This window comes from Cariama cristata, unplaced genomic scaffold (genome assembly GCF_000690535.1).
Source record: "Cariama cristata isolate BGI_N322 unplaced genomic scaffold, ASM69053v1 scaffold4256, whole genome shotgun sequence".
NCBI classification, from domain to species: domain Eukaryota; kingdom Metazoa; phylum Chordata; class Aves; order Cariamiformes; family Cariamidae; genus Cariama; species Cariama cristata.
Genome location: NW_009620285.1, coordinates 226,818 through 234,525, shown reverse-complemented (window position 1 = coordinate 234,525; position 7,708 = coordinate 226,818). Strand labels below are relative to the sequence as shown.

The following is a 7,708-nucleotide window of genomic DNA, read 5'->3' as shown; positions in this document are numbered from 1 at the left end:
GCTCTGCAGCTTTGGTGGCCGACCTGTGCCCCTGGGAGGGGGAGCACGGCTGCCCTCCCTGCCTGGTCCCATCTCGGTACCCAGGACGGTGACAGCTCGGCATGGACCGACAAGAGTAAGGCGAATGATGCTGGTTGCCATGAAGTGAGTGCTGGGGTTGGGGACAGTGTTTTCCAGTGCCGTTTGGTAGCTGATTATGTTTCTCTTACTGCTTTAAAAATCAATCGCGTTGGGAGGAATTGCATGATGTTTGTTTACTGCATCTCTAGGACGTGGGGATGTTTGCATTTGACGCGCTGTGTCTTACAAACCCAAAAGACTGGAGTCATTTGAAGATTATATAAAAATAAAGGTGCAGATACCCTTTACAAAGAGTAATAATGGGACCAGGCATTCAAGAATATCCCTTATTACTGCACAGAGAGACACAGAAAAAGGAAAGCCAAATCAATGAAAACCACAAAGGAATGGTAAAGTAAGCAAATTATTTTCTCTCTTTCTAGTTACGGAAATCTCTAAATACTGCAGATCAGTTAATAAGTGCATGGCTGCAGTGTTCAGATTGTTGCCTTCTCCTCTGATCCACAGCAACGGTGCAGTATTGTGCAGTATGATCATGCGGGTCACAAAGTGACAGAGGTGACTGCATCAATGCTGGAGGCACAAGACTTATTTTCATTCTTTTATAAGCTCTTGAATTGGTGAAATTATGTTTTTTTAAAACAAAATCTGAGTATACTGACATAAAAACTGTGAACAAGATGTACAGCCTGAGGAATTAACTGAACTGCAGTCAAACTGGATTAGGCTGTGAGGGCAGAGTTTGCTTATTCCTGTTCTAAAATGACATTTTGAAGCTTCCCTTTTTAAAATTAGTAATATTTCTTGTTTGTAGAACAAACACTGTTTTCTGATTCTTACAGAATACACTGATTTAAGGATTCTGTGTGCTTACACAGAAATGTATGTGATTTCATTGAGGAAATAGTATTTTAGTTTTAAGCTGTCCCTATCAGTAATGCCATTCCTTTTGCTTGCATATGAGTTTTTCTCCTACTGGTATTTCCACAACCCCATTATAGCATGAAATGGTGAATTTTGTTTGTGCCCTTGTTGTGAAATAGTTTGTATTAATATCAGAATAGACTGTATGCTCCCTGCTCACTTCCACTCCTTAACTTCATAGGAATAATCCTTTAAATTTTGTTGAGAGTATGCAAATGAGAAAGGCAAGCAAGATTTGGCTTTCAGTGGCCTTCATACTGTACTTTATAATTAATTTTGTTAAACTGCAGTAGGACCATGTACCGGGTACTATAGACATTAGTAATTAAATATGTAGTCTCTAATATTTACTATTTATTGTCCCCAAAGTAACTTCAGAGTCCTCTGATAGAGGATTCTGTTTAAGGACTAAGTTCTATTATTGTATCATCTGATTGAATTATTCACTTTTACATTAGTAGCATTAAAAATATAGTAGTGCTTTAGTAGTATAAAAAATGAAAAGCCACCATGGCATGGTTCTGATGAACTTTAAGAATACTTGCAATCAACTCTCCCTCTTTTTTAAACTGAATTGCACTCTAAACTTTTATTGTATTTCTATTCTGATGATTGTATATGTAGCTATTTATATGTGATATTCTGTTTAATTCTTGCTAGTTACAGTAATGGAAAAAGCCATCCAAGCACCAAAGGACTAAATAAACCAATTTCTCATGTGAAATCTTCTGGACGATTAGGCAAAAATGTATCAAGTGCCATTGAAAAGATAAATACTTCCTTTTTGTTTGTTTGTTTGTTTACAGAAAAAGGGTACTTAGTTTATGTCAGCTTCTTAATAACGTCACATACTGTCTCATCTTTTCAGATTTCCCATGAGACTGAAGATGGTAACCAACCAAGTATTTTTAAGAAGGGAAGAAACCAGCTGGATGACAATACTCAGTCAAAAAGGTAGTTTTATGTTAAGATTGTCCGTTTAATTTGTAGTCATTTCAAACTGGTTTTTAAAATGCTTGTGATGAAATGATGTGTTTTGTCTTTGACTTCACTAGCCCCAGAATTCAGCATTTATGAGGACGACAAATTTAAGTTATCAATATGGAAACTTACTATCTTGCCTTAGTGAGTTCTCAGGCAAAATCAGAATAAAATAAACCAAAAAATCAGTAGTAGGTAGTGTTATCTCTGCCAGCAAATATTAATTTAACCTCATTACCAAGTTTCCATGCCAATTTTAGCTTGCTTCATGTAGATCCATGCCCCTGAAGGAGGTAGCAAGACCTTTGTAAACTGATATTCCAAAGACATTAATCATTCTGACAAGAAATGATGTTTCTTTTTCTTTAGGATCATGGATGTTTGCACGTCACTGCACAGAGTACAAGGACCAAAGAGGAGTCTCCCAGAAAGAAGGCAAAATGAAGCTTTTCTGCACAGAATCCCTTCCAGCACAAAGGGCAGCACACAAGGTAGCTTCTGTAGGGTTAAAGATGTCCCAATGCAACATTTTTATTGCAGTAAAAAAGAACAGTTGGAAAAGAATCACAAAGAACGTATTGCTGAAGCCAGTCCATGCTCTTCTAAATGGCAGGAAGCATCTGTAGATGAAATGTTTCTTGATTTTGAATCAGTACAAATTATTAAAGAAGATGCTGAAGATGATAGTGCCAGTGATCTCTCCGATTCAGAAAGGATTCCAATTCCCCCGTCTCCCTGCACACCACCAGAACTCATTCTCAGAGCTGAAGAGATTGATCCCGTTTGTTTGGAACATGTCCCTGATACAGGTTTTAAAGAATCAGAATATTACTACCCAGACTTCCTCCCACCCCCTTTCAACTCATGGGACTTGAAGCAACTGGCCATCTTTGTTAATGTAGAGGGTAAAACTGAATTGCGACCAAAGCCAACAGGATTTCTTGAGAAATACATTGATCGCCTTTTGCAGCTGGAATGGCTGCAAATGCAGACTGTGCAGAACGAGAAGGGAAAGGCAGCCAAAGCCAGGCCACAAACTGCTCCCAGCTCCATCCGTACCCTAAAAAGCCCTGGCAAAGGCAAAGCATTGCTCAGCCCTTTGCCTAACAAGCCAGTGGTTCCCCAAGAAAGTGTTACAAAGCTGCCCAGAAGCTATTCAGGCCACAGGGGAGATTCATACTGTGAAGAAAGTCGCCAGTTATATTCTCATCCAGGTCACTTGAAACTTTCTGAGAGAATGGGATGTGCAGTGTCTTCTCAGAGACAATCTGGTGAAGTAAGGAGTGAACTGAAAAAAAAACCAACTGCAAAACAACAGCTGCTGAATATGCAGTCCTCTGAGAATGGTACTAAAATTCAGAGTGTTGGTAATATCAGACCCCCTAAGCAAACCTCAGTATTTCATGGTTCAGCTGCTCCCATCAAAGGCTTAAAAACATACACGTGTACAAATCCAAAGAAAAATGGCAATGCCAACAATTACGTTCCTTCTAAAAAACCAACAGGGGACAGGAAAATAAAAACAAATGGCTCGAAGCAAACATCACGCATATTCAAATGAAGAATAATTCATTAGTAAATGTTGATGCTTCTTGACTGCTCGAAAGCATTTGGCCAATGCAGAAGGGTCATGTTTTCTTCATAGGAAGATCCTGAGAAAATGTGTTCTTGATGCATGGTTCTAAGTCAGCACTGTTCATTTCGATACATTTGATGTTAAGCCAGCAAGGCCAGCAGGGAATCTTTTCCCTGAAGGCAAGTGTCTTCCATTGGTCTTTCCTCCAAAATATTTACAATTGCTCAATGAAGATAACAATAGCAAAGTATGAAAGTTTAGAGAAATATATAATTATAACATGTCCTCCTAGTTGCACTAGTTGAAGTCCCTTGAAGTCTGTGGTGTTTCTTACACTTATCTTGTATATTTGAGAGAATAGGATCCATGCTTTTTCTTGAACGGATGTGCTATTTTGTGAGACAGGTTTGATGATTGTGTTTTCTGATGGAAAAGGGCTCAACTGTTTTTATAAAATAATGGAGCATACTTATCTATGCAAAGTCAAACTAATTCTTCACAGAAGATGATGAATTGGATTTTTTTAATGAATTAGATTTTTTTTTTAGTAATAAGAAGAGTGGAGATAATGTTTTGAAATATTTTAGTGCAGAAAGGATTATTTTTAAGACAAAAAATTATTAGGGAGCAGACAGCTTCAATAGTGACAGATTAAGAAAATGGAATGTGTATTTTTATACCCAGAAGTCTTCACTGTGTTTACTACAGTGAACTACAAGCTTTCCTTGAAGTTCATTTTGTAAGCCTTGATGCTTTTTGTCATTTAGAGGAAATGACCAAATTTCAAGTTGCACATGGATATATATGATGAATGCAAAATGAGGGTATTACTAGAGACTCTGTGGCCTAATTTGCAGAACTGGTAGCCTCTCAAAAAATAGACTCTTAGAGGGTGAATTTAAAGGCTATTGTAAGTTCAAGTAAAGATATATTTTGATATAAAAGATACCTATTTTCAGTCACCCGAGATGACTATTATTTATCCCATGGTCCAGTCTACTTCAGTTAGCTTGGCTTCTTATTTCAAGGTTTAGTGAAGTGACATGGGGAGACACCCTGCAGAAGGAAATTATACAACCAGGACTGGGTCCTGTCCTCAGACCCTCTGTTTGCTTTTGTGCCTCTGAGAGACAAGATAATATGAAGGATAGTTCAGTGAGTATTCAAGTGTCAGTTCATCTGTTACAATTTCAAAACAATCACAGCAGCTGGGGACACGATGTTGTTAAAGAAATTCTACAAGATGTTTTGTACTTACATTTTAAACTGATGTACTGAGCAGCATTAACTTCATCCTCAGCTAGCAGTCACAGCGAACCGTGTATGAGAAGTGAGCTGAGGTCTGATGGACCAGATTTTACAAGCGGATCCTTCACATTGTGATAGGAAGTTGAAAAGTAGCACATACTAAAGAGTACATTATGTATATAGTTAAATTCCACTCCTCATGTTGATCTCATCTTGGTTTTAAGATGCTGAGCTGTTTCTGTTCTTTCATTGTGCCTCCCAGATCTTCAGCTTTGTAAAATTTCAAAGCATGGATTTATATGTAGTTTAAAATGTGAGAATATTAATAAATGTAGTAATAACTAGAGTATTTTACAGTACATAAAAACATTGCTCAGGAATAGTCTTAAGAAATATTTTTAGTGGTTTTTTTCCTAGTCTACTGTAGACCAAATGTGAAATTTTAAATTGATGAAGGAAACAGATGTAATAGACAGTATTATATTTCCATATTCAGTATTTGTGAAGTTACAGTTAAAATGAATTGTAGTCGCATGTACATTCAGCTCTATGCAATTAAAGTGAAACTTAATCTGACATGCTCAAAGATCAAATAAATTGGCTGTGTCAGAGGTGTAGTGAGACTTAGAGGATGGCATTCAACACCAGCAACTGCAGAGGACCAGCACATTCTATTGTTGCTGTTTCATCCTTTTGTTTTGTTCCAGACTCGTCATGTATTTCACCTTTTTTTAAGTGAAAGGTTCTTGCATCCAGTGCTAGAATTTCAAGCCTGGGCCAAAGCCTGCAAGCCTTCATTAGTCAAGTTTTCCTGATTCATGTTAACAGTAGTGGAAGTCTGTAGGACTGCTCTTGTCAATAAGCACTACTTTAGTGCATGGTTGTAGTACACTGTTGTAGTGTCATATTATAAGCACCAAAAGCAAGGCGAGCAGGATCAAGTCAATAATCAGAATAGCAGTTTTTAAAAACAAATTCTGTTAGATGCAATAATTAATTTAGCATGTTATTATAGCACGGAATATTAGTGTATGCTAAATTTTCCTCTGAAATGCTACTCTATATTGATGCTTTCCTAGGTTATAAGGAAGGCATGCAGATACAGGCACATTTTGCATGATCACTTCTTAAAGAATAAATAGTGTTTCAGTCAGCTTTGACCAGAGCAAAGGTGATTAGCACTGAGAAAAGGTTTTTCTCACAGATCTAGGAAAGTTTTGTTTTAATGTAGTGCTTGTGATCTGATGGACATCAATCTGTTGTTGGAGACTAAAAAGTTAAGCAGGTGGAGATGGTGATGCCACTTCAATTCAATTCAGAGTACTTGTTCATCGTTAAGCTCTGGCTGTGATCTGGCCAAGTAAGTTTGTCTCACATGATAATCACACAAGTCTGATTTTTGTTCATTGATTTGATACTTCTTACACAGTCTTCTTTGTTCACGTACAGAAATAGAAATTCTGTGTTTGCCTCATCAAACAACTCTTAGCGTGAGCAGACCTGCAAGGGTTGGATTTTATCCTGCAGCACTTTTGCTTCCATTTTAACTTGACTATATTCTGGGCCTGTAGAAAAAAGAGCTCCTTTTACGAAGAGGGCTATGGCTTATGTTTCCTTCATTTTATATTGGTGGATATTGTCTTTAGAAGCACTTCTGAATATAGCAGAAAAGTTTATTCCATCAAATCCATTCGGTTTGGAATTAAAATACTTCCACAGCACAGTGTTTGTGTGACTATTTATATTTTTTCCATTATGTTTGGCAATATGATCATATGCGTGTCTAAGCCTAGCATTTCTGAAGAAAAAGTTTACTGTGATGTGAGATATTTAAACAGAGTGGTTTATTTTTTTTCTAGGTAATTTAAAGGTTTAATGTTCTGCAGTAACATTTGAACGTTTGTTTCTACAGGACAAATACACTCAGGTTGCATTTTAAATTAATAGCCAGATTCTACGTCAGTTATACTAGTATAAACTTTGAACAACTCTGTTGTTTTCAATGAAATTACACTGTTACAAAGGTGTGAAGAAACAGCATTTTACTCCAATATGTATAAACCGTTTTCCTTGGTAATGCTAAACTCTATTTTTAATGCATAACATGAAGAATTGTAAAACGATACTGTTTTTCTCTTGACATGTTTCTTTTTCCTCCATTACTTGCATCTGTGCAGTGAAATACTGTGGTCAGTTAAGGTTTTACCTCCTGCGCGCCCTCGCACCTTGTGGTAGCTGTCAGTTCTCTACAGCAGTTCTGAAGTTTCTGCACGATGCCTCCAGGTCCTCATTCTGTTAGCAGTACAAGTGGCAAGCTGCTGCAGTTACTCAGAATTTATGCTCCAAAGAGGGGTCACCATTGTGTGAGCAACGCATACTGTTCTGGGAAGAGGGGCTTTGCATCTTCCTCAAGTGGAAGAGCCTTGCAAGGAAGACTCAAATCAATCCCTACTCCTGGTTTAGTATCGTAAATCATGGGGTGGCCATTTGTTAAGGCTGATAAAGTGGGTTGTATTTCCAAATGAGAGCTTATGTTTGCTGGTACGATGTCAGGGTCGTGGGGTGACGGTGCTGCTCACAGAGACAAAAAGGCTCAGCAGTATTCTTTGTGAGAAAGTTGAGTTTAGAGGAAATGGCTTTCCAGAAGTAGGGAGCTCTCCTCTCCCACCGATGCCCCTCTCCCCACATGCTGTGACGGTCGCTCCCAGCCCTGCCACCTGCCTGCTGCCAGTGCCCCTCCGATTTTTGCTGCTGAGCCGTGCCCGGTGGGGTGGCAGAGGGGATGGGTGCTGCTGCACAGGATGGTCCTGCTTGTTGCGTTGGATTAACTGGCTGGTTGACTCCAGGCTGCTTAATTATGTTGTAATCCCATTATTGCTTCTGTCCTTTCTGTGTTTC

The 7,708-nt window shown here is 38.3% G+C and overlaps 1 protein-coding gene across 1 annotated transcript; it reads left to right on the top strand.

Annotated features, from left to right (window-relative positions):
• The first annotated feature begins 380 nt into the window (after nt 1-380).
• LOC104162751 (protein FAM217B-like) lies at nt 381-3,547 on the top strand. Its single transcript, XM_009701560.1, has 4 exons — nt 381-475; nt 1,672-1,795; nt 1,874-1,959; nt 2,356-3,547. Exons 1-4 carry the CDS (start codon nt 381-383, stop codon nt 3,545-3,547), a joined length of 1,497 nt encoding a protein of 498 aa, XP_009699862.1.
• Nucleotides 3,548-7,708: the final 4,161 nt, after the last annotated feature.

Excerpts from the sequence above, each read along its gene's own strand:
- LOC104162751 (XM_009701560.1), top strand. The coding sequence starts at position 381 with ATGGGACCAGGCATTCAAGAATATCCCTTATTACTGCACAGAGAGACA. Across the intron at positions 476-1,671 it reads AACCACAAAGGAATGGTAAA|TAATGGAAAAAGCCATCCAA; the intron begins GTAAGCAAATTA and ends TGCTAGTTACAG. Across the intron at positions 1,960-2,355 it reads GACAATACTCAGTCAAAAAG|GATCATGGATGTTTGCACGT; the intron begins GTAGTTTTATGT and ends CTTTTTCTTTAG.